The sequence below is a fragment of the Oncorhynchus gorbuscha genome, linkage group LG10, assembly GCF_021184085.1.
Source record: "Oncorhynchus gorbuscha isolate QuinsamMale2020 ecotype Even-year linkage group LG10, OgorEven_v1.0, whole genome shotgun sequence".
NCBI lineage: Eukaryota > Metazoa > Chordata > Actinopteri > Salmoniformes > Salmonidae > Oncorhynchus > Oncorhynchus gorbuscha.
Genome location: NC_060182.1, coordinates 54,849,126 through 54,876,730, shown reverse-complemented (window position 1 = coordinate 54,876,730; position 27,605 = coordinate 54,849,126). Strand labels below are relative to the sequence as shown.

General features: G+C 40.4%; 1 protein-coding gene across 1 annotated transcript in view; it reads right to left on the bottom strand.

The window, feature by feature from the left end:
- Window positions 1-27,605, bottom strand: part of LOC124046907 (MAM domain-containing glycosylphosphatidylinositol anchor protein 1-like) — a 121,807-nt gene that overhangs the window by 48,381 nt on the left and 45,821 nt on the right. The window contains exons 6-9 of the mRNA XM_046367677.1: window positions 24,167-24,350; window positions 21,933-21,956; window positions 17,953-18,105; window positions 16,884-17,045 (exon numbers count right to left, since the gene is read on the bottom strand). Coding sequence (XP_046223633.1) covers window positions 16,884-17,045; window positions 17,953-18,105; window positions 21,933-21,956; window positions 24,167-24,350 — 523 coding nt within the window. The remainder of the gene's footprint in view (window positions 1-16,883; window positions 17,046-17,952; window positions 18,106-21,932; window positions 21,957-24,166; window positions 24,351-27,605) is intronic.

The following is a 27,605-nucleotide window of genomic DNA, read 5'->3' as shown; positions in this document are numbered from 1 at the left end:
GCATAGTCCACTCATGGCTGTGGTGACTATTTCCTGTGTCAATCGACCCCCATTCACATTAGAGTCATCAGACAAAGTTATATTGACTGCTGACATATAGTGGAAGGCGTAGGAAGTGAAAACTCATCCACATCTCGCTGTAATGTCAATGAGACCTTGGTTGAAAATCTGCCACAATAAAACAGGAAGTGAAATTCTCAGTTTTTTGCCTGCTATATGAGTTCTCTTATACTCACAGACATAATTCAAACAGTTTTTGAAACTTCAGAGTGTTTTCTATCCAATACTACTAATAATAAGCAAATATTAGCAACTATGACTACGGAGCAGGCCGTTTGATATGGGCAGCTTTTATCCAAGCTACTCAATACTGCCCCTGCAGTCATAAAAAGTTAACAGGAATGTGGTTCAGAATACCACCCCATTGGCATTTCTGTATTTCCGGTGGATGTTATAACCATGTATTGCTCCCACTGCATCATCAAAGGTAATGTCTAAGTGAGTTTCAGGGATAGTCAGAATATGAATGTCACATGGTACAAGTAAATTATTGACTTAATGAACCTTGTTTCTTAGTCTACATATGTTCATATGGGCTACTTTCAGCACTTTTCTGGGTTGCTTGACTGTTTTTAATGCTTTACTGGGAAGCTTACCAGAAGTAGACTTGCTCATGTTATGTACACTACCGTTCAAAGGTCGACCGATTATGATTTTTTTCACCGCCAATACCGATTATTGGAGGACCAGAAAAGCAGATACCGATTAAACGGACAATTTTTTTAAATGTATTCGTAATAATGACAATTACAACAATACTGAATGAACACTTATTTTACCTTAATATAATACATAAATAAAATCAATTTAGCCTCAAATAAATAATGACACAATTTGGTTTAAATCATGCAAAAATAAAGTGTTGGAGAAGAAAGTAAAAGTGCAATATGTGCCATGTCAGAAAGCTAACGGTTTAATGGAGTTAATTCACCTAGGGGAATGGCCTGTATGGTAAAGCTGTTCATGAAGGCAGGAATGCCAGATAATGACAATTGCATTCGTCTGCACTATTTATATCCACAGGTTCCCCTTAAATAGAGGCTTCCTCCCTTTACAGTGGCAGGAGGAGACTTTTATTGTTTGGCCCGGTACAGGACTTATGGGATATATGTAGGGGAAGTTAGTACCTGTACTCCATCTGGGTCTTTTGACAAGAAAGTATATATTGATAACATTGGGGCTCCACGGGGGGGGGGGGGATTGGCAGCGCAGACTAAAGCGACCAGCCTGATGGCTTGGCAGAATAGTTTAGCATTAGATATGCTACTGGCTGAAAAGGGTGGGGGGTGTATGAGATTCTGAGCAGAATGTTGTAATTTCATCTCCGATGACACAGCTCCGGATGGATCAGTGACCAAGGCCCTGGCTGGGTTAACCACCCTAGCTCACGAGCTGGCAGAAAACTCTGGGGTGGACACTTCTCTGACTAATTGGATTGACAGTATGTTTGTAAAATGGAAAAATGTCATGGTCACCTTATTGTGGGCTACCTTCACCTGTGTGACTGTGTTCGTTTTGTGAGGATGATTCCGTTGTGAAAGGTTCTCAATTCCAGGACTCTGGAGAAATCAATGAGACAACAGATGGTGAGATATGGACTGATTGCAAGCTCTGACCAGTGGAATGATGAATACATGCCTTAGACCTAGTAGATTAATGAATCTGGATCCTTCACATGTGAGAAACCTATAAGACCATTTTTGACGTTTAGAGATTTTAGGTTGCATCTTGTTTTGATGTTAGACTGTTTCTTTGTGTCATGTTTTGTCTTATATTGTCTTGTCATTTTGCTTTTCCTTCTGTTCGTTTTCCCCCTGCTGGTCTTTTTAGGTTCGTTCCCCTTTTTCTCTCTCCCTCCCTCTCTCTCTTCTCTCTATCGTTCCGTTCCTGCTCCCAGCTGTTCCTATTCCCCTAATCAATCATTTAGTCTTCCCACACCTGTTCCCTATCTTTTCCCCTGATTAGAGTCCCTATTTCTCCCCTTGTTTTCTGTTTCTGTCCTGTCAGATCCTTGTATATTGTTCACCGTGCTGTGTCTTTGTATCGCCCTGTCGTGTCGTGTTTCCCTCAGATGCTGCGTGGTGAGCAGGTGTCTGAGTCTGCTACGGTCAAGTGCCTTCCCGAGGCAACCTGCAGTTTATTATCGAGTCTCCAGTCAGTTCTCGTGATTACGAGTGGAATTGTTTTTTATGCTTTATTTACCGCTCCGATTTGTCTAGGAGTATTGCTATTTCCTTAAACTGGATTAAAGACTCTGTTTTCGCCAAGTCGCTTTTGGGTCCTCATTCACCTGCATAACACTTTGATGAAGATTGTAACAAAAATCCTGATAAGAAGAGTTATGATTCTGATGTAGGCCTAAAACAGTCGGTGTGAATGCAAATATTGGTTTCTGTTAGATGGTTTGAGAAATATTTCGAATAAAAATAGATGTATGCCTTTTAATATTTTTAATAAAACTAGATGTGTGATTGGAGGTATAATATTTAATCATAGGGTGGATATGTTAAGGGATTTTTATGAATAATGACTAAATTATGTACACATTTCAATCCGAACTATGACTAAACAGAATACTACTATGTTACTGTATGGATGTATGAATCTTATTATAATCATAATACCGAATGTAATGTGTGTAGTTTTCATTCAGAATTAGAAGGACTGTCTGTTCCTTGTTAGAAACGAATGGAGCTATCGTCAGACTGGCTGGAATGCTGTGTTCCTTACAGGACATCCTGTCTCTACACAGGGAGAGGAGAGACCATTGGCTAGTAGTAGATTATTTAGCAGGTGGTGGCCAATGTGGGAAGGCTTGAACTATACTGCCATTGTATCGGAGTGGAGAAAGGACAGTTTAAAACCAATGACGTCATTTTTAGTATATAACCTGTTGTAAATTGTACCATGGACAGTACTCTCGAGAATAAACGCTATTGATTGATTTTGAGACTGGTCTCTGTCCATTTTATGCAAATAAGTATCTTACAAATTCTTAGAAATGGGCAGAGTGTTCTAATTGAATTGGTTGTTAAACATATAGGAATAAAATTCCTTTAACCTCTCTGCGCACCGAGCCCGTTAGCGGGATTAAATTCGACAACATAGGTGATCGCTACGTAAATAGTCATATTAAACATTCATGAAAATACAAGTGTCTCACATGGTTCGAAATCCTAGAATCTTGCTAATCCAACTGTGTTGTCAGATTTTTAAAATGATTTATTGCGAAAGAATACGCTCCGATAATCTGAGCACAGACCCCCATATCAATCTACTTATTCAGCCAGGACTTGCGTAACAAAATCACATATTGCATTGAAATAAATCATTTACCTTTGAAGATCTTATTCTGGTTGCAATCCCAAGGCTCATTGTTACACAATGAATGGTCTTTTGTTCGGTTAAATACATTTTTTATAGCCTAACACAAAACATTTTGTGAACGCTTATCTCGTTGAATTTCGTGACATTCAATTTTCGACATAACATCCAACGTAAAATAGACAGACTTTCCCTGACTTTATCCAGTCATGTTTGATTTCCTTGCAATCAACTGTTTGTTTTTAACACAACCAAACCTGATGGGTCATTTTGGGGGACGTATTGACCTGGAAAACCGATTGGAAGACAACAGGTGACGAGCCCATTGTGCACCAATTATATGACCACTGTCTCGTTGATTGACTGTCTTTTTACCCAATGACCACTGATAGTCTTGAAATCTAGCTGGGTAGATAGCCAATGAGCAGAGGTAAACGGCAATATCCCATGATTCTTTGTTGTAAGACAAACCTTACCATTGAATGCTGGCGTAAGGACCGTTCTTTCGCCATTGCCAATTCTACCGCGAAGGAGCAAAGCTTATTACGCACGCAGTACTTCGGTGACTTGAATCTTCCGCTGTTTATTTATCAAACATCATGGTTTGCATTCTACACAATACCATTTTATATAAAATGGTATATATATATATACACACACAAACACAGACAAAGGCTATGGTCGTTCTCATACAAACAAACAGACCCTCACTCACAATGACTAGCTAACGTGTACTTTACCCATTTCATTTTATATAAAATGGTATTGTGTAGATTGCAAACCCATACATCTCAACACAGCCAGCATGCTTCCTCCAATCAGTCTACATTAGTGGGAGGGAGCATGAAGGAGCTTGCTGGCTACAGCACCACTGCACCAAGCCCTGTCCTTTCTGCTGTGCAGGCATGGATGTGCCTAAGGGCCAAAAGGGCACAGCATGGAGGCGTTGCTGTGTTGCTTGCAAGATGAAGTCTCCCATCACATGCACCACATGCTCAGTGACCCTTTGCTTTACATCAGAAAGAGACTGCTATGGCATCAGCAGCAGAATATTTTCTAGAGTTTTGGCAAAGTTGGTGGGGTTATGCAAAGTGGGTGGGGGCTAGGGTCAGTATGTTATATCTGGAGTACTTTTCCTGTCTTATCCGGTGTCTTGTGTGAATTTAAGTCTGCTCTTTCTTTCTCTCCTTTCTCTCAGAGGACCTGAGCCCTTGAACCATGCTTCAGGACTACCTGCCATAATGACTCCTTGCTGTCCCCAGTCCACCCGGCCTTGTTGCTGTTCCAGTTTCAACTGTTCTGCCTGCGGCTATGGAACCCTAAACTGTTAATTTTTACTCTTGAGTTGCTGTCATGTTGCACTCTCTACAACCACTGTGATCTCCACCCGGCACAGCCAGAAGAGGACTGGCCACCCCTCATAGCCTGGTTCCTCTCTAGGTTTCTTCCTAGGTTTTTTCCTTTCTAGGGAGTTTTTCCTAGCCACCGTGCTTCTACACCTGCATTGCTTGCTGTTTGGGGTTTTAGGCTGGGGCTATATAAATTGATTTGATTTGATAGAGGACTGAGGGTCTTCCAAATATTGAAAGTGTGTAAATAGTTACCCATGTTATTTTGTAAATGTGTATATATATATATATATATATATATATGCTTTTTTATCAATATTTTTTTTCACAACTTTTTTTTCTTCATTTATTTTTCTATTTTTGGGGGGGGCGGAGGGGGGGTGTTAGAATACCATTTTGTTATTTTGTATATAGTTATTTGTTTCAAAATGTATACCTTCACCAATTTGGCCACTTGGGTACATTTGGGCCACTTGTGTGGGACACCTGGGTGACTTCATGATAAATGTCATGTAGCACACTCATTTTGGAAGTTATCATTCTGAAACTGTTGAAGTACTGTTGGCCTCTTATAATTGTCACTGAAATTTCCCCATCATCCTATCTGAATGTTTGTTTTATCTTGTTCATTTTAAAGATGATGATACAAAAATAAAAAGTATGTTTTCTGTGTAAATGGATGAGGAATATTGCTGTATTTACTTAAATTAGTTAAGAGAATATAATGTAACCATTGGTGTATTCAAATTTGATATAAGGGGATGTCACCCTCTCTTTGTAATACTCCCGCCTCCTGAATCCAAGTATTTGACGTGGGGGGAGGGGACCAGTAACTTTATAATCAAACTTTATCAATGTAGAAGCAGTCATTTGTCATACTTTGATATGGTTTTATCCAAAGATCTATTGTATTATATCCTCCTACATTCAATTCACATTTACACAAACTTCAGAGTGTTTTCTTTCAAATGGTACCAAGAATATGTATATCCTTGGTACTGTGCCTGAGCTACAGGCTGTTAGATTTGGGTATGTCTTCAGGCGGAAATTGCACAAAGTAGGGGGGGGGGGGGGGGCGCTCAAAGAGTTTAACAATTACTCGCTAATATTCAGTCTGGATATTAACGTAGACAAGCTCAGAGCAAGAATCTTTTTCCAGAGAGACATCAGGGATTGTAACATACTCTGTTTCATGGAAACATGGCTCTCTCGGGATATACTGTCTGGGTCCGTACAGAAAGTTGAGTTCTCAGTTCATCACGCAGACAGGAATAAATATCTCTCTGGGAAGAAGAAGGGCGGGGGTGTATGGTTCATGATTATAACTCATGGTGTGATTGTGATAACACAGTAACCCAAGTCCTTTTGTTCACCCGACCTAGAATACCTCACAATCAAATGCCAAGATGATACCTCCCAAGATGATTCTCTTCGGTTATAGTGACAGCTGTGTATATTCCACGTACACCAACATTTTGTTTCCAACATTTTGTGACCGATGTGAGTAAGACATTTAAGCATGTTAACCCTCTCAAGGCTGCCGGCCCAAACTGCATCCCTAGCCGCGTCTTCAGAGCGTGCGCAGACCAGCTGGCTGGAGTGTTTACAGACATGTTCAATCTCTCCCTATCCCAGTCTACTGTCCCACATGCTTCAAGATGGCCACCATTGTTCCAGTACCCAAGAAAGCAAAGGTAACTGAACTAAATGACTAACGCCCCTTAACACTCACTTCTGACATCATGAAGTGCTTTGAGAGACTACTAAAACAATCATATCACCTCTATTTTACCTGACACCCTAGACCCACATCAATTTTCTTACCGCCCCAATAGATTCATAGACAATGCAATCGCCATCGCACTGTACGCTGCCCTATCCCATCTGGACAAGAGGAATACCTATGTAAAAATGCTGGTCATTGACTATAGCTCAGCATAGTACCCTCCAAGCTCATCAATAAGCTCGGGGCCCTGGGTCTGAACCCCACCCTGTGCGACTGGGTCCTGGACTTCCTTACGGGCCACCCCCAGGTGGTGAAGGTAGGAAGCAACAGCTTCACTTTGATGATTCTCAACAATGGGGCCCCACAAGGGTGTGTGCTCAGCCCCCTTCTGTACTCCCTGTTCACCCATGACTGCGTGGCCATGCACACCTCCAAATCAATCATCAAGTTTGCAGACGACACAACAGTAGTAGGCTTGATTAGCAACAATGACGAGACCGCCTACAGGGAGGAGGTGAGGACCCTGGGAGTGTGGAGTCAGGAAAATAACCTCTCATGCAACATCAACAAAACAAAGGAGCTGATCGTGGACTTCATGGAATAGGGAGGGAGCACCCCCCTATCCACATCGACGGGACCGCAGTGGAGAAGGTGGAAAGCTTCAAGTTCCTCGGCGTACAAACTGAAATGGTCCACCCACTCAGACTGTGTGGTGAAAAAGGAGCAACAGCGCCTCTTCAACCTCAGGAAGCTGAAGAACTTTGGCTTGGCACCTAAAACCCTCACAACTTTTACAGATTGAAAGCATCCTGTCAGGCTGTATCACCACCTGGTACGGCAACTGCACCGCCCAAGCTAGAAATACAAGCATTTCTCTACACGCACAATAACATCTGCTAAACACATGTATGTGACCAATACAATTTGATTTGATTTTGATGTTCTGTGTAAATGGATGAGGAAAATTGCTGTATTTACTTAAATTAGTTAAGAGAATATAATGTAACCATTGGTGTATTAAAATTTGATTTAAGGGGATGTCACCCTCTCTTTGTAATAATCCCACCTCCTGAATCCAAGTATTTGACGTGGGGGAGGGGACCAGTAACTTTTATAATCAAACTTTATCAATGTAGAAGCAGTCATTTGTCATACTTTGATCTGGTTTTATCCAAATATCGTCACATTTCATGAAAAACATGATTTTTGACTGTTGACCTTTAAAGTTGAACCCCTCCCATGGTGGTTAGTTGTTGGAGTGTGTCTGGAAACCAAGTGTGACTTAACTTTGACTTATCCTGGCATGTTGGTCTGATAAGTGTCTGATTGATAACTCCATTAAAAACTGAGATCCTCATCTCAGTCATTTCTGTTGTAGTCTACATTCTGATTATCTACCCTTTTCCCAAAGTGTGCACTCATTTATGGATTTAAAGGGACGGAAAAATCCAAGGACCAGTAAGGACCAATCCAATGCATGGGGTTACTGAATGAGTACACACTTTTGGAGAATTGTGGAGACTTCAATTCAGTAGTCACTCACTAACTGGCTGAATCCCAGTGGCTGAATCTCAAATCTCTCCCTAATCAACTCATCATCAAGCTTTAATTATTTGAATAAGCTGTCTAGTGCAAGGCTAAAACCAAAACTTCCACCCAGGGGGGCCCCAGGACTGAGTTTGGAAAACCCTGGGGTAGGGGCTAATTATCCCAGGGTTTCCTAAACTCGGTCCTCGGGATTCCAAGGAGTACACGTTTTTGTCTTTTTGCCCTAGCACTACACAGCTGATTGAAATAATCAACTAATCATCGAGCTTTGATCATTCCAATCAGCTGTGTAGTGTTGGGGTGCAGAGGACCGAGTTTGGGAGACGCTGAATTAGACCCTTCGACAACCACGTTGGCCAAAGCCGGCAAGGCTGCATGCGTCAGAGCGAAGTGCTATCCCGACATGCACCGCGGTATGTTTGAAATTTGGCCAATTTGATAAAAAAGTATCGAGAGGTTTGCCTAATTATATGTCACATGCATTTGTTTGATTTTGAGACTTGACATATGTAACAGATTAAATAACTCCCAAATGAAATGTTTAACTGTTACTGAGGTTAATATCTTGTAAAACAACAGGGGGATTTGTTAGTTTGAATTTCATGTTAATTTTCTTATTATTTAAAAGTGGAACATCATTAAAGTCATGAGTGTGTCCCATAGTTGATGGGTTTATTGATCTCCTCGCTACTCTCTGGAAGTTACCCTCTGAGTTTCGTCAGCAACACGTGACAATGCAGGGCCCTCTGAGCGACTTGGTAGAGGAGAGGGATGGTTTAGGATTCACAGACTCACTCACTGCCTCCCTCTATCAGGTTTCAGATAAGACCCAAGTGCAGACTGTGTTGAAGTAACAATGTTTATTGCGACAACAGCGGCAGGCAAACGACAGGTCAAGGCAGGCAGGGGTCGATAATCTAGAGTAGTGAGGCTAAGGTACAGGATGGCAGGCATGCCCAGGTTCAGTTCAGGCAGAGGTTGGTAATCCAGAGCAAGGGCAAAGGCACAGGATGGCATGCAGACTCAGAGTCAGGACAGGCAAGGGTCAAAACCAGGAGGACTAGAAACTAAATAACATTTAATGAGCTTTGGATCCATTAAAACAATTGTACGGATCTGGTTAGCCCAGAGAGAGAGAAAGAGAGACAGCCGCAGGACTGCCCAGGAATCATCACAATGTTTATCACTTTTTGTTAATCACCGCTTCTAAAATAGAGGGAGAGATGGATGGGATGGAGAGAGAAGTGTGGAGAAAGAAAGAGGGAGAAGGAGGGGATGGAGAGAGGAGTGTGGAGAAAGAAAGAGGGAGAAGGAGGGACAAACAGGACTAGGAATTGGAGAGAAAGATGGAGAAGGAAAGAAAACCAGGAGAGTGAGAAAGAAAACGATAGAGAGAAAGATAGCCTAGTTGCTATAGTGACACTAACTCTGACACTCCCTCACCCCCCTCCTTCCTCCCCAGGAGCTGAATCGTTTCATTCTCCAGCAGTTGTCAACACTATTAAGAGTCACTCAATTTGTTATCTAGCACTTCAGTTCCTGAGAAATGGTTTTTCTACAGATGACATGCAGAATTGTTGTTATTATCATTAGCCATGTTGCATGCGGCTCGACACAGGCCTCATGGGATTTCATATTCCTGCTGCCTGAAGCACACAGAGGATATAAATAGAACAGAGTAGCGATTATGAATATATATGGCCATCTCTCTCTTATGCTGAAATACTGTATATCATGGGATATCGTGACAAGGATTGAATAGGAGTGGGAGATTGGCAGAGTGTGTGTGGCACGGCACCAGCTTTTGTAACCTCTCTTACCACGTGATTGGGGTGTCTGGCCACACAATACTGTAGTCCATTGGCAGCTTGCCTTTTGGGGCCTGTTCTAACTTGTTATAATAATGCGTATCTTTACATTTTTGTAATTTAGCAGACACTCTTGTCCAGAGTGCATACATACATTTTCATACTTTTTCGAACTGGTCACCCATGGGAATCAAACCCGCAACCCTGGCATGCAAGCGCCATGCTGTACCGACTGAGCCAAATAGGACCTTTCTTCCTGTTGCCTTTGAACTTATTAACAAGGCCAGTAAAGAAGAAGTGTCAAGTTTTCAGACTTAGTAGTCATACCAAGCGCTAAGTAATGAGCTGTAATCAGCAATCAAGGCCAGTATTCAATCCGAACTGCCGAAGATCCTCCATCTCAGCAGCATTTACTTTGAACGCAGCAAAGGTGGGACCAAGTCACTATTATTTGAGTCACAAGGTTTGAGTCTCAAGGCGATTCACAAGTTTTCAATTCAAGTCTCATGTCAAGTAAAAAAAAATATCTACACATGCAACGACTTGTTCAACTACAAATCTTGTCTATTACCTATGACCAGACAGCCCTTTCCATTTATTTTATTTGAACACATTTTGATTAGCAAATGTAATTGTAAAATAGGGACCTTGTATCAGTTGTAAGTGTATGTAATCAGCAGAAGGCAAGGCAGGTTGATGTGCTCAGAGTGTAGATTTATTTATAGGTCTTGGTGATCCAATGGTGAAAGCATCATATCACACAAAATATACAAGTAGATTTAACAAATATACTCAAGAAATAGCACGAAAGAAATAGTTTGTCCTTTCTGAACGAAAACAGATCGAGGGCAAAACTGTACAGCCTCCCCTTGAGAAAGCAAACCGAGTCTGTCTAACAGGAGATCAAACAGGTAGGCCCCCAGGACCCTACAATTACCCAATTTGCAATTACAACTGATAAATTGGTTCTACAATGTAAAAAGCCATTTCCACATCCATTGCTACATTGGTGCATTCATATTAATTAGACTTAATGATTATTAATGATATTTCAACACCATTAATACATGGAACAAAGTTCAAAGTTCTAACTCAGAAGCGTGGAGCGCAGGTCACATAGCCTTTTCAATGTGAACTGAGATGAGTGCTCCCTTATTACATTTACATTTACATTTAAGTCATTTAGCAGACGCTCTTATCCAGAGCGACTTACAAATTGGTGAGATCCTCTGCCTCTAACCCTATTACAGGGGCTGAGTCACTGGTTTACTGGTGCTCTTCCATGCCGTCCCTAGAGGGGGTGCGTCACTTGAGTGGGTTGAGTCACTGACGTGATCTTCCTGTCTGGGTTGGTGCCCCCCCCTCTGGTTTGTGCTGTGGGAGAGGTCTTTGTGTGTCATTCTCTGCCTTGTCTCAGAATAGTAGGTTGGTGGTTAAAGATATTCTTCATGTGGTGTGAGGGCTGTGCCTTGGCAAAGTGGGTGGGGTTATATCCTGCCTTTGGCCCTGTCCGAGGGTATCATCGGGTGGGGCCACAGTGTCTCCCAACCCCTTCTGTCTAAGCCTCCAGTATTTATGCTGCAATAGTTTGTGTCGGGGGACTAGGGTCAGTCTGTTATATCTGGAATATTTCTCATGTCTTATCCGGTGTCCTGTGTGAATTTAAGTATGCTCCCTCTAATTCTCTCTCTCTATCTCTCTTCTCTCGGAGGACCTGAGCCCTAGGACCATGCCTCAGGACTACCTGGCCTGATGACTCCTTGCTGTCCCCAGTCCACCTGGTCGTGCTGCTGCTCCAGTTTCAACTGTTCTGACTGCGCCTATGGTACCCTGACCTGTTCACTGGACTTGCTACCTTGTCCCGGACCTGATGTTTAGGACTCTCTCTCTACCGCACCTGCGGTCTCTAACTCTGAATGATCGGCTATGAAAAACCAACTAACGTGTACTCCTGAGGTGACCTGTTGCAACCTCTACAACCACTGATTATTATTATCTGACCCTGCTGGTCAACTATGAATGTTTGAACATCTTGGCCATGTTCTGTTATAAGCTCCACCCGGCACAGCCAGAGAGGACTGGCCACCCCTCAGAGCCTGGTTCCTCTCTAGGTTTCTTACTAGGTTCTGGCCTTTCTAGGGAGTTTTTCCTAGCCACCGTGCTTCTACATCTGCATTGCTTGCTGTTTGGGATTTTAGGCTGGGTTTCTGTACAGCACTTTGTGACATCGGCTGATGTAAAAAGGTCTTTATAAATACATTTGATTGATTGATTGATTGACTGCTCAATGGGTGACATGCCTGGTGAGTATGTACGCCATGCTAAAAACTGGGCCATTTTCTGTGCATTATCATGCCGAAACATGAGATGATGGCGGCGGATGAATGGCAAGACAGAGAGGAAGTGGATAGAGTCAAAGTTGCAGGACCATTATCATATTCTGAGAGAGCAACTTGGCATATATAACAAGGCAATTAGAAAAATGAGCCCGTCTGGCATTTCTAACTTGATCACTATTAATCAGAATCATTTGAGAGTGCTCTTCTCGACCATTGATGATCTGATAAATCCTACCCCATATTTCAGAGATAAGATAACAAACATGATGCTGGGTATCAGTCAAGCAAGACCCGATGAGAAGTTTGATGATTTGTGCCGTAGCCTACCACGCAAAGGCACTATGGATTTATTGTCCCTGGTTGACACAAACATGTTCGGGAAAGTGATATCACATTCACAACGTAAGCCTTCTAACTGCCTTCTCGATCCGATCCCCACCACCTTCTTCAAAACAGTGGTTACATATCTAAATAAGTGCAAGCTATTGTTAATCATTCTCTGTTCACAGGCACTTTGCCCACAGCACTAAAAACTGCTAACTTGAAACCCCTTCTGAAGAAAATTAATCTTGATTCTTCAGCTCTTAGCAATTTTCAGCCAATCTCCAACCTTCCATTCTTAAGCAAAATTCTGGAGAAATTGGTTTTCATACAGCAAAATTATTTTTTACGTGCCAACTGTATTTTTTAAAATTCCCAATCTGGTTTTCAGGCCCACCACAGCACAGAGACAGCCTTAGTTAAAGTAATAAATTATCTTTAAGCCAACACAGATGCCAAACAGCTCTATGTCCTTGTGCTGCATTTGACACGGTTGACCATGATGTCCATCTGGACAGACTGGAGAGGTGGGTTGGTCTAAATTGGCTTAGGACCTATTTAACAGGTTGAGTCTTTTGTCACCTGTGGTGAACATAACTCAGAGAAAATTCATATCACATGTGGCATTCCATAAGGTTTGATTTTGGTTTGGGTACTGTTCAGTTTATATATGTTACCCCTTGGCAGCGTTATCAGAAAGCACGGCATTGATTTTCACTGCTACGCAGATGATACACAACTTTACGTTTCTGTGTCTCCTGAGGATTTTAGCTCCACGGATGAATTAGACTGTTTGAGTGATTTAAATACATGGATGGCTCACAACTTCCTCCAGCTAAATCAAGACACAGCCGAGGTACTTATTGTTGGAGCCAAAGCACAGAGAGAGAATCTGGCAGCACATTTTAATTCACGGGCAATAAAGATAACACCAGGTAAAAAACCTAGGTGTTATTTTAGAACTACATTTCAAATCACACATTAGGAATGTGACCAAAATAGCTTTTTACCACCTGAGAAACATTGCCTAGGTGCGGCCGTTATGCACTATAAAAATGAAAAACTGACAGGGACATACGTAGGACACATACACACGGAACTTGAAGAATACCGGAAATATGAACAAAGGAAACCATTCATTGAATTAAATAAACACAACTTCTACTTCCAAACATTCATGTGCATGAATAAACATCGCACCCACTCAGAGCAGGGTAAGAAATGGTTGGCTAAATTAAAATGTATCGTGGCCCACCAAACATGAAATTAAATCAAATTTAATTTATCACATGCGCCGAATAGAACAGGTTAAGCCCTTAAACAAACAATGCAGTTTTAAGAAAAATAAGTATTAAGTAAAATATAGTGGGGCAAAAAAGTATTTAGTCAGCCACCAATTGTGCAAGTTCTCCCACTTAAAAAGACGAGAGGCCTGTCATTTTCATCATAGGTACACTTCAACTATGACAGACAAAATGAGAAAAAAATAATCCAGAAAATCACATTGTATGATTTTTAATTTATTTATTTGTAAATTATGGTGGAAAGTAAGTATTTGGTCACCTACAAACAAGCAAGATTTCTGGCTCTCACAGACCTGTAACTTCTTCTTTAAGAGGCTCCTCTGTCCTCCACTCATTACCTGTATTAATGGCACCTCTTTGAACTTGTAATCAGTATAAAAGACATCTGTTCACAACCTCAAACGGTCACACTCCAAACTCCACTATGGCCAAGACCAAAGAGCTGTCAAAGGACACCAGAAACAAAATTGTAGACCTAAACCAGGCTGGGAAGACTGAATCTGCAATAGGTAAGCAGCTTGGTTTGAAGAAATCAACTGTGGGAGCAATTATTAGGAAATTGAAGACATACAAGACCACTGGTAATCTCCCTCGATCTGGGGCTCCACGCAAGATCTCACCCCGTGGGGTCAAAATGATCACAAGAACAGTGAGCAAAAATCCCAGAACCACACGGGGGGACCTAGTGAATGACCTGCAGAGAGCTGGGACCAAAGTAACAAAGCCTACCATCAGCAAGGGCATTGAAGATGAAATATGGCTGGGATTTTCAGTATGACAATGATCCCAAACACACCACCACAATGAAGGAGTGGCTTCGTAAGAAGCATTTCAAGGTCCTGGAGTGGCCTAGCCAGTCTCCAGATCTCAACCCCATAGAAAATCTTTGGAGGGAGTTGAAAGTCCGTGTTGCCCAGCAATAGCCCCAAAACATCACTGCTCTAGAGGAGATCTGCATGGAGGAATGGGCCAAAATACCAGCAACAGTGTGTGAAAACCTTGTGAAGACTTACAGAAAACATTTGACCTCTGTCATTGCCAACAAAGGGTATATAACAAAGTATTGAAATAAACTTTTGTTAATGACCAAATACTTATTTTCCACCATAATTTGCAAATAAATTCATTAAAAATCCTACAATGTGATTTTCTGGAGAGAAAAGAAATCTCATTTTGTCTGTCATAGTTGAAGTGTACCTATGATGAAAATTACAGGCCTCTCTCATCTTTTTAAGTGGGAGAACTTGCACACTTGGTGGCTGACTAAATACTTTTTTTGCCCCACTGTATATACATAATATTGGAAATACTGTTATCACCTATAACATTCATCTCTACGCAGCTGACACAGTTATTCATTCCTGCTCCTCTTCAGTGCTGCAGAACATTCAAGACCTTCAGCATGGTTTTGACTCAATCCCAAAATCACTTTCTGATCTTAAATGATGTTAAATGCAAATAAAACTAAGTATATGCTGTTCTCTAGGTATCGTAATGTTGACCCTGAGGACTTGCGTATTTGCACTCCAATTGGATCCCAAATTGAGCAAGTGTCTCACTCCAAGTACTTGGGTATCTGGATTGATGACAAGTTGTCTTTTAAAAAAAGGTTTTGAATCTTTTTTTCAATTTTCACCAAAAATTACATACATGTATCCAAATCTAACTGCCGGTAGGTCAGGACCTGAAGCAAGGATATGCATATTCTTGACACCATTTAAAAGGAAACACATTGAAGTTTGTGGAAATGTGAAATTGATATAGGAGAATATAACACATTAGATCTGGTAAAAGATAATACAAAAAAATGTATTTAAAACAATTTTGTACCATTTTGTTGGAAATGCAAGAGAAGGCCATAATGTATTATTCCAGCTCAGGTGCAGTTTAGATTTTGGCCACAAGATGGCAGCAGTGTATGTGCAAAGTTTTAGACCGATCCAATGAACCATTGCTTATCTGTTCAAAAGGGTGTATCAAGACTGCCCAAAAGTACTTCATTGGGTTATTCATTTTTTTTTACAAGTTCATAATTGTGCACTCTCCTCAAACAATAGCATGGTGTTATTTCACTGCATAGCTACTGTAACTTGAACAGTGCCATTAGATTAACAAGAATTTAGATTAACAAGAACTTTCTGCCCGTATCAGATATGTCCTGGGAAATGTTCTTGTTACTTAAAAACTCATGCTAATCACATTAGCCTATGTTAGAGACCATGCTTTTACAATGGAAAGTATAAGGGCATACTGGAAATTAGCTCCCTGGATGCAATTCCTATGGCTTCCACAGGGTGTCAGCAGTCTATGTTCAAGGTTTCAGGATTGTAATTTCAAAAACGAATAAGAAATATCAGTTCTAGTACAGGAACACAGTCTTGGAAATTCGTGTTTGCGTGCCATGAAGACACACACACCTGCTAAAATTGGTTTCCTATTGAACATACTTCTTTCCATAAGAGATAGTATAGTTTACATTTTAGGGTATCTGATGAGTAAAGAGAAACATATTTTGACTTGAAATAAAGTTTAGGGGTAGATTTTCAGATTCCTTTCTCTGTCTGTTGAACAAGTGGATTATTCAAATCGATGGTGCCAAATAAACAGACTTTTTGGGATATAAAGAGGGATTTTATTTAACAAAATGACACTACATGTTATAGCTGGGAGCCTTTGGATTACAAATCAAAGGAACATTTTTAAAAAGTGAATATTTAATCGTTATTTGTGAATTTATGAAACCTGTGCCGGTGGAAAAATATTTTGACGTGGGGCACAGTCCTCAATCGCATGGCATGCATTCGCTGTAATAGCTACTGTAAATCAGACAGTGCAGTTAGATTAACAAGAATGTCAGCTTTCAACCGATATAAGACACTTACATGTACCTAAATGTTTAATATCCATAATTTGTATGAATTGCGCGCACTCCAGTATCACCGCTTGCGGGACGCCTAGCCCTAAAAGGTTTTAAGGCCCTGCGAAACAAGCATCCTGTCCAGGGGGTGTACTTGTACATCAAGCTGCCTTACGCTACAGAAACATTCTAGCTTAGACAAGGCTACTAACTTTTACTTCTGAACCGGTGTGGCTTATGTACTCACCGGTTTGCTTGCCCTTCATGTGGTAGAAGAAAGAGATGCAGTAAGGGAGACGACCAGAGCCCTTGGGGCCCTTGGCAGCAGTCACGTTGTAGAGGGGGGACAAGAGACGGGCAGTGTCCCCCGGTACCCGGGGACTAGAGGCCTCAATGTACATGTAGCAACCTAGATGGGTGGTAGAGGGGGGGACAGAGGATTTGGTACCCTTTTATTTGTGGGTTTATCTGTAAATCATTGTGAATTCTGCATGCCACAAATAGGTATGACAGTTGTAAGTGCTATGAAATAATGTGTACCTACTTTAGTATATTCTCATTGGCCCTGTGTCAAAAGTTTCAAAAATATGTTGAGTAGGTTTTAGGTCCTTTTTGGATCATTTCTACTCAAAAGACCTGGGCCCATATACCAAAGTGTCTAATAGTAGGAGTGCTGATCAGTATTACATTTTAAGCCATAAACAATAAAAGGGGGGACCTGATCCTAGATCAGAAATGCTGCAGGAGTAAAACTTGAAAATGAGAATAAAGGTTGCTTATCATTATCCATTCTGAAGATTCCCCACAACAAAATTCCCTCCGAGGCTTTACATTAAGGTTGAACACTAACAGTTTTGTAGCTTCAATGAGGCTTAAAGACTTGTGTAAGTTCCCCAAGAGCCTATGCAAATCCCAATGTTGGAGTAACTAACACTTTAGTAGTCAGCAATGCTAATATTATATTAGCATGTGTAATATGGATAAACATTTTGTATTTGTAGTGTACAAACTTTATATGATGAACAGGAATGACATTAGGCCATGCCTCACGTCTTCTGATATGCTACTGATAAAATGTAAAATGTTTTACCCCTTCCATCACAAAAAGGTTTCCTGTCTGAACATTTACACAGGCAGCTCACTATATGCGTATTTTGAGAAAAGATATGCATCATATCACAGGAGTTCCTTGAAGAACCTGTTAAGAGGAGTTTCTAGAGAAACCTTTGTGACCTGGGAAGGATCCCCCTTTGTGGCAATTTTTAGAACCTCAAAAAGTTATTCCAGGCTCCTTTACATCTAAGAGTGTAACCTACCTTCTTTGGTGCCACTCCTGTCCATCTCTGGGCCAGTATTGGATGAACGCTTGGGGTTCTGTGTCAGGTGGTTCTGTCTTGTCCAGTCAAAATTGTCGCCACGGTCCTGGGAGAAACCGCAGATGTGTTTGTCCTCAAAGCCACAAACATGGTCTGTCAGAAAGAGAAATGTGAAGAAAGAAGGTGTTATAGAAAGAGTGATTCAGAGATAATGAGCAATAACATTGAGACGAAAAAGAGGGAAGAGTGAGGGATCACAGAGAGAGGAAGAGACAGAAGACAGAAGAGGAAAGAGTGAGGGATCACAGAGAGAGGAAGAGGGAAGAGTGAGGGATCACAGAGAGAAGAAGTGAGAAAAAAGAGGGACACATTATCAAGACAGTATGAAAGAAAAAAATGAGAGATATAGTAAGGAAAGCCATAGCGGGAGAGAAAAACAACTTAGGAGAGACAGTTTGAAAATAAAAAATGACCAGTTAATCACATGGGCAACCCCCCTTCAATCAGCATTTAGCATTTCAGCAATAATTCGCTGTCTGTTTCAACTCAATGACACAAACTAATGAAAAACAATCCTCCAACCATCCACATAGTTGCTACTAACAACAACTATCACATCAATTTCAACCCATTACATGAATCCATTGCGTTGTGGAAAACTACTGTCATGACTGTCTGTGAGGATCACAATGGGTCAAATCAGCTTGGCAACGGCTGACAGTAACCAGACCCTCTCCCACCCGCAAAGGGGGGAGGAGGGAACTGCCGGGTTGAAAGCTCACACTTGGTTGTAAATTAAGCAGGAGAGGACTCTCCAACTTTAGTATCAACAAAAGGAATGTCTGTTCCCACCCAAACTCTAACATTCAAAATGTGAATAATGTAATGATATTTCTAACATAACAATATGAATGTAATGTTGTTTTTCAATTTGTGATGTCCTTAAAAACTGTATGGATTAAATGCTGTAACTTGAAAAGTACAGTTGAATTTGGATTTTTGCATACACTTAGGTTGGAGTCATTAAAATTCGTTTTTCAACCACTCCAAAAATGTGTTGTTAACAAACTATAGTTTGTGCATGACACAAGTCTACTTTGTGCATGACACAAGTCATTTTTCCAACAATTGTTTACAGACAGATTATTTCACTTATAATTCACGGTATCACAATTCCAGTGGGTCAGAAGTCAGAAGTACATAGAAGTACCTACACTAAATTGACTGTGCCTTTAAACAGCTTGGGAAAATCCAGAAAAGGATGTCATGGCTTTAGAAGCTTCTGATAGGCTAATTGACATAATTTGAGTCAATTGGAGGTGTACCTGTGGATGTATTTCAAGGCATACCTTCAAACTCTTTGCTCAACATCATGGAAAATCAAAAGAAATCAGGCAAGACATCAGAAAAAAATTGTAGACCTCCACAAGTCTGGTCCATCCTTGTGAACAATTTCCAAATGCCAAGTAACACGTTCATCTGTACAAACAATAGCACGCAAGTATAAACACCATGGGACCACACAGCCGTCATACCGCTCAGGAAGGAGAAGCATTCTGTCTCCTAGAGATGAACGTACTTTGGTGTGAAAAGTGCAAATCAATTCCAGAACAACAGCAAAGGACCTTGTGACGATGCTGGAGGAAACAGGTACAAAATTATCTATATCCACAGGAAAATGAGTCCTATAACCTGAAAGGCCGCTCAGCAAGGAAGAAGCCACTACTCCAAAACCGACATAAAAAAAGCCAGACTATGATTTGCAGCTGCACATGGTGACAAAGAATGTACTTTTTGGAGAAATGTCCTCTGGTCTGATGAAACAGAAATAGAACTGTTTTGTCATAATGACCATCATTATGTTTGGAGGAAAAAGGGGGAAGCTTGCAAGCTGAAGATCCCCATCCCAACCGTGACGCACGGGGGTGGTAGCATCATGTTGTGAGGGTGCTTTGCTGCAGTTGGGACTGGTGCACTTCACAAAATAGATGGCATGATGAGGAAAGGAAAATTATGTGGATATATTGAAGCAACATCTCAAGACATCAATCTTGGTCGCAAATGGGTCTCCCAAATGGACAATGACCTCAAGCATACTTCCAACGTTGTGGCAAAATGGCTTAAAGACAACAAAGTCAAGGTATTGGAGTGGCTATCACAAAGCCCTGACCTCAATCCCATAGAAAATGTGTGGGCGGAACTGAAAAAGTGTGTGCGAGCAAGGAGGCCTACAAACCTGACTCAGTTACACCAGCTCTGTCAGGAGGAATGGGCCAAAATTCACCCAACTTATTGTGGGAAGCTTGTGGAAGGCAACCTGAAACGTTTGACCCAAGGTTAACAATTTAAAGGCAATGCTACCAAATATTAATTGAGTGCATGTAAACTTCTGACCCACTGGGAATGTGATGAAAGTAATAAAAGCTAAAATAAATAATTCTCTCCACTATTATTCTTACATTTCACATTCTTAAAAGAAAGTTGTGATCCTAACTGAACTAAGACAGGGACTTTTTACTTGGATTAAATGTCAGGAATTTTGAAAAACTGAGTTTAAATGTGTTTGGCTAAGGTGTATGTAAACTTCCAACTTCAACTGTATATCCTCTTTATCTGTCAAGTTTTCATCCAGCATGTTGTGCTTATAATAAGAACAATTATGAAAGTATATTTGTTAAGATTGGAATGTGATTTAAGTTTTCTAATAAGATAATTGTTTTTGATAATACTTTGTACAAGTAAGTAACCACGCCCGAAGTGAGGTCAGGGAGCTTGTCAGCATGACGGAAAGCCCCCTATGACCTGGAGTACATAAAGGATCAACCTTTAGACCAGGAAACGTGAAGCAAGAGCTACATGTTTGAAATGGTTGAAACTTTATCCTCAAAACGAGGTGAAGAAAAAAACTCACCATCCTTTAGACCAGAGACGAAGAGCTGCAGCTCATATCAACAGTGATCTGAATCCTGAACCCTGAATAATCAACATGAGGAGGAAGAGGCGACAAACTCCCCTCTCAGACAATCACTGGTACAGCTGATTATCTGTCCTGAGTCAAATATCTCAAACTCTTCAAACCATCCCATCCTGCTACGAGTCTCAAATCACCGTATGCTACACTCAGTGGAACCATCGGCACGGCTGGCTTATCTTCAAATGAGCAGCTTCAGGAGCCAATGGAAGAGTGAAGTCTGTGAACTATTCAGGACTACACGATGGACAAAGCCAACCATACGTAAATAAATTAATGATTTCTTATTCCAAACGGGCTGCGGTTCATGTGCAAAGTATGTGATTAATGGGAGAAAAGTTCTAGAATGTATAGACAAATCGTCTCTCTCTCTTTCTCTCTCATTGGGTAAAATGCCATATTGTGTCAGTCCGCTAGAGACCTTTGCCTCATCTATTAATTGTGTACGTTATCCTGTTATTAATTAGTTAGCTAGTAAATAAATAATTCAACCAATTTGTGTCGTACTGAATTATGAGTAGGGCTGGGTTTTTTGCAGATGCATGAGGTAACATCTGTTTAGAATGATGATATGATAAGAGGTAATGATTAATAGGATGACTTTTTATCGATGTAATATATACCTTATAGAGTTTAATTTGGGAGATGGTAACTCTTTAAACAGCCTCTTCTGTGGTGCATCAAATTCCTAATGAGTTAATTGTTACATGATTCATTTAAACATAGTTAGTAGATTAAATAAATAACAGTCATCAGATTAATGAAAGTAAAGTCAAGACACTTCAGTACACACACAACAACCAACCCACTCACTCAGACAAACACTAATTATGCCCTAAGTCAGCCTAAGTTAGCCCTAGTGCACTAATTGGGTTCCAATTGGTAAGAAGCCTGTATCTCTCTGTTCACCTTTCATGATGGTGTTATAATCAAAACATAATCTATTACAATTTACGTTCCACTCAGCGAAGTTCATGCACTTCCTAATTATTTTTTAGGGCACTCTTACCTGAAGGTCTTGGGTAATTGTAGGCTGTAAAAGAGGAAATACACATTGATTACCACAATACACTTTCATAAAACTTTGTAGTAGCCGGGGTTGAAGAGTTATGGATTACAAATAAGGGATTACAAAAAAATGGTAACTCTAATTACCAGCAAAAATATTGTAATCAGAATACAGATACTTTTGAAAAAGCTATGTGACTGCTGTTGTAATCCAAAGATTATCCAGTTTGAAAAAAAAACTTGGAGTTAAGGATGACAGCTGTGGTGTAGTCTACAGTGATACATATATCACTTATTATTGATATCTACATAGCGCATTAATGTGAAATACATTTTGCTATTTGCACCTTGCAGATTGGGGTTGTTGTGGATGGCTGTTCACAAATCTAAATGTGTATTTCAACCCAATAATGGTTGAATTCAAAAAGTTGAACCTGACTATCAGTCATTGTTTTTGAAACCAGTGGACAGCCAGGGAAAAATGCACTCTTGCAAAAGCTGAATAGTGCGGATCCAAGCCTATGGAATAAAATGTGTGCTTTATTGCTCAATCTAATTCATGCTGATAAAAAAAATCCACACAAACTTGCACACATTTGATATATTTAAAGGGCAAATCTGTAGTTGCAAAATCATTTTTGGACTAAATTATATATACAGTACCATGTCAAGGTTTGGACACACCTTCGAAGGACACACCTTCTACATTGTAGAATAATAGTGAAGACATCAAAACGATGAAATAACACAAATGGAATCATGTAGTAATGAGAAAAGTGTTTGAGATTCTTCAAAGTAGCCACCCTTTGGCTTGATGACAGCTGTGCACACTCTTGGCATTCTCTCAACCAGCTTCATGAGGTAGTCAATTGGAATGCATTTCAATTGACGTGTGCCTTGTTGAAGGTTAGTGGAATTTCTTTCCTTCTTAAAGTGTTTTAGCCAATCACTTGTACAGAAGGTAGCACTATTTGGTAAAAGACCAAGTCCATATTATGGTAAAAGAAAAAAACAGCTCAAATAAGCAAAGATAAACGACAGTCCATCATTACTTTAAGACATGAAGGTCAATCAATCTGGAAAATGTCAAGAACTTTGAAAGTTTCTTCAAGTGCAGTCGCAAAAACCATCAAGCGCTATGATGAAACTGGCTCTCATGGTGACTGCCACAGGAAAGGAAGACCCAGAGTTACCTCTGCTGCAGAGGATAAATTCATTACAGTTACCAGCCTCAGAAATTGCAGCCCAAATAAATTCTGTACAGAGTTCAAGCAACAGACACATCAACATTAACTGTTCAGAGGAGACTGCGTGAAACAGGCCTTCATGGTTGAATTGTTGCAAAGAAACCACTACCAAAGGACTCCAATAATAATAAAAAGAGACTTGCTTGGGCCAATAAACACAAGCAATGGAGATTACGCCGGTGGAAATCTGTCCTTTGGTCTGATGAGTCCAAATGTGAGATTTTTGGTATAATCTATACTTCCAAGTCCTATTCTTGAAGATCAAAGGGTTTAACATTAATTGGAATTGCTGGAATTCTGATAGAGTTTGGCTTTCAATGTAAAGATATAATTTAATTGTATTATTACATGTAGTAGAAAGCAATGGGTTAGAAGAAGCCTACATAACCAAGCCATAAAGTGAAATGTAACATCCATATATGGCCAGCTATCTAAACTTTAATGTTGATTTCAACCGCAATAGATGTGGTTCAATTGATAACATTCATTTTTGTCTTCTTCAAATGCCTCTTAAGGGGAAAGTCATCTAAAAGTAACTGAATGTAATCAGATTATGTTACTGAGTTTGGGTAATCCAAAAATTACGTTACTGATTACAATTTGACGGGTAACTTGTAACTGTAAGAGATTACATGTAGAAAGTAATCTACCCAACCCTGGTAGTAACACACATTTTAAAATGTATTTAAATAATTGCTTAAATTAATATAACAAAAAGGGCCTACTTGGCCACAGGGTTGGGGTCAATTCCATTTCAATTCCAGTCTATTCAGGAAGTATAATGAAAGTCAAATTAAATGCTTTTGAAATAGGAATATTTGGAATTGGAATTTGGTTAACTTTATGAATTGACTGTAATTAAAATGCAATTGAACCAAACCCTGCTTGGCCAGCTACGGATGAGTTATTATTATTATTGTCATTAGACACTAACTAAAGAGTGTCCATTTTGGCTCCAGGTGCCAGCCAGTCACCGTGCCCTACTCACGCTCTGAGTACTTGATGGTGCGACTGACATAGTCTCCTGTGCTATAGGTGGTGATGGGGGCCAGGCGGATTTCATAGGAGAGGGGAATCTTCAGGTCAGTCAGGATGTAGGACATGAGGCCTCCCTTCACCGGCTCCTTGTCGATCTGCTTGGAGAACAGGTTCATCTGATTCATCTTTTCATTCTGCTTCATCAGGAGTAAACAGAGAGTGGGATAGAAAGAGGGGGGTGGGTGGTGAGAAATGGGACCCAACAGATAATGGTGGGTTTAACTTGCCTAACTGATATATATAGTAAAGCTGTTTTTAAACCTACCTCCCAGTAACATTTAAATGAGTGGAATGGAATGACAAAAACACATTCACATTACAAAGTGCATTATAACTTCTTATGGCTAGGGGTGCCTCAACAACATTCCGCTGAAATTCAAAATTATTTTTTAGAAATATGTCACTTTTACACATTAACAAGTGCAATACACCAAATGAAAGATACAATTATTTTTAATCTGCAAATTGTGTCCAATTTCAAAAAGGCTTTACAGCAAAAGCACAACATATGATTATGTTAGGTCAGAGCCAAGTCACAAAAACACACACAGCCATTTTTTTCCAGCCAAATATAGGAGTCACAAAAAGCAGAAATAGAGATAAAATGTACCACTAAACTTTGATGACACTCATAGGACATCATGTTACACAATACATGTATGTTTTGTTTGATAAAGTGCATATTTATATCGAAAAATCTCAGTTTACATTGGCGTGTTACGTTCAGTAATGTTTTGCTTCCAAAACATCCGGTGATTTTGCAGAGAGCCACATGAATTTACAGAAATACTCATAATAAACATTGATAAAAGATACAAGTGTTATTCACAGAATTAAAGAGACTTCTCCTTAATGCAACCGCTGTGTCAGATTTCAAAAAGACTTTACGGAAAAAGCACACCATGCAATAATCTGAGGACGGCTCTCAGATGACAAATCAAGCCAAAGAGATATCCGCCATGTTAGAGTCAACAGAAGTCAGAAATAGCATTGTAAATATTTACTTACCATTGATGATCTTCATCAGAATGCACTCCCAGGAATCCCAGTTCCACAATAAATGTTTGATTTGTTCGATAAAGTTAATAATTTATGTCCAAATTCCTCCTTGTTGTCAGCCCAGTAATCCATCTTCATGAGGCACTAGCACTGGGTCCAGACACATTCCAAAGTTTGGTTACAGTCCGTAGAAACATGTCACACGATGTATAGAATCAATCTTTAGGATGTTTTTAACATACATTTTCAATAAATTCCCAACCGGAGAATTCCTTTTTCTGTAGAAAAGCAATGGAACGAGAGCTACCTCTCAGATGACCGCTATTCACGAGCTCGCGAGCTCCCTCTGCCAGACCACTGACTCAAAGAGTCCTTATGAGCCCCTCCTTTACAGTAGAAGCCTCGAACAATGATCTAAAGACTGTTGACATCTAGTAGAAGCCTTAGGAAGTGCAATTTGACCCCATAGACACTGACTATTCAGTAGGCCAAGAGTTTAAAAACTACAAACCTCAGATTTCCCACTTCCTGGTTGGATTTTTCTCAGGTTTTTGCTTGCCATATGAGTTCTGTCTCACAGACATCATTGCAACAGTTTTAGAAACTTCTGAGTGTTTCTGGATGTATTTCTGGATGGTTCTCCCATATACACAGAGGAACTCTGGAGCTCTGTCAGAGTGAACATCGGGTTCTTTTTCACCTCACTGACCAAGGCCCTTCTCCCCCGATTACTTAGTTTGGCCTGGCTCGAGGAAGAGTCTTGGTGGTTCCAAACTTTTTCCATTTAAGAATGATGGCGACATTGTGTCCTTGGGGACCTTCAATGATGCAGAACTGTTTGGTACCCTTTCACAGATCCGTGCCTCAACACAATCCTGTCTCGGCACTCTACAGACAATTCCTTCAAACTCATGACTTGATTTTTGCTCTGAGAAATTGGTTGTTTTAAGTGTTGAAATACGACACACTGGATAAGAGAGGGTCCTTCAGTTGAAGTCAGAAGTTTAAATACACTCAGGTTGAAGTCATTAAAACTTGTTTTTCAACCACTCCACAAATGTCTTGTTAACAAACTATAGTTTTGGCAAGTCGGTTGGTACATCTACTTTGTGCATGACACAACTAATTTTTCCAACAATTGTTTACAGACAGATTATTTAACTTATAATTCACTGTATCACAATTCCAGTGGGTCAGAAGTGTACATACACCAAGTTGACTGTGCCTTTAAACAGCTTGGAAAATTACAGAAAATTATGTCATGGCTTTAGAATATTCTGAAGGGCTAATTGCCATAATTTGAGTCAATTGGAGGTGTTCCTGTGGATGTATTTCAAGGCCTACCTTCAAACTCAGTGCCTCTTTGCTTGACATCATGGGAAAAAAATCAGCCAAGACCTCAGAAAAAAAATTGGAGACCTCCACAAGTCTGGTTCATCCTTGGGAGCAATTTCCAAATGCCTGAAGGTACCACGTTCATCTCTACAAACAAAAGTATTAAAGTATAAACACCATGGGACCACGCAGCTGTCATTCCGCTCAGGAAGAAGACTCCTAGAGATTAAAGTACTTTGGTGCGAAAAGTGCAAATCAATACCAGAATAAAAGTACAAAGATATACAAAAGTATCTGTATCCACAGTAAAACGAGTCCTATATCGACAACCTGAAAGACCGCTCAGCAAGGAAGAAGCCACTGCTGAAATGTTTTTCTGGTCTGATGAAACAAAAATAGAACTGTTTGGCCATCATGACCATCATGAACTGAAAAAGTGTGTGCGAGCAAGGAGGAACATTTGGTGGGTATATTGAGGCAACATCTCAAGACATCAGTCAGGAAGTTAATATTTTCTCAGTAATTGATTTTAAGAACATTTGTTGGGCTGTGCCAATTCACGAGAACTCACAACATTATTTTGCGTTCGTATGCAATAACAAGCAGTATTGTTTTCACTGGTTGCCAATGGGGCATGCTTCTGCACCTGCCCTGTTTCACAGTGCCGTTAAGAAAGCTCTGGAGAACTGACAGTTCACGGTAGGTTCCACAATGATTCAATATTTGGATGTTTTGTTATTATGTTCAGATTCTCAGACAGCCCCCGGAAGAGGTTCTTGACATCCTCCCGAGACACCTAACAAAAGTTGGTCTGAAGGTGTCCTGTGAAAAGGCACAAATTGCGCTCCCAGAGGTAACATACCTGGGGGACACTGCAAGAAAACTCTGACAGTGCAATAAAACTCTGACGGTTGTCCGAAAATACACAATCCAGCGACTTCCAATTCCAACAACAATTAGAGGGGTTAAGAAAACACTGGTACTATTTGGTTATGTCCGCAGACTTATACCGTCATTCTCATTAATGGCTGCACCATTAAATTATTTGATGGTAG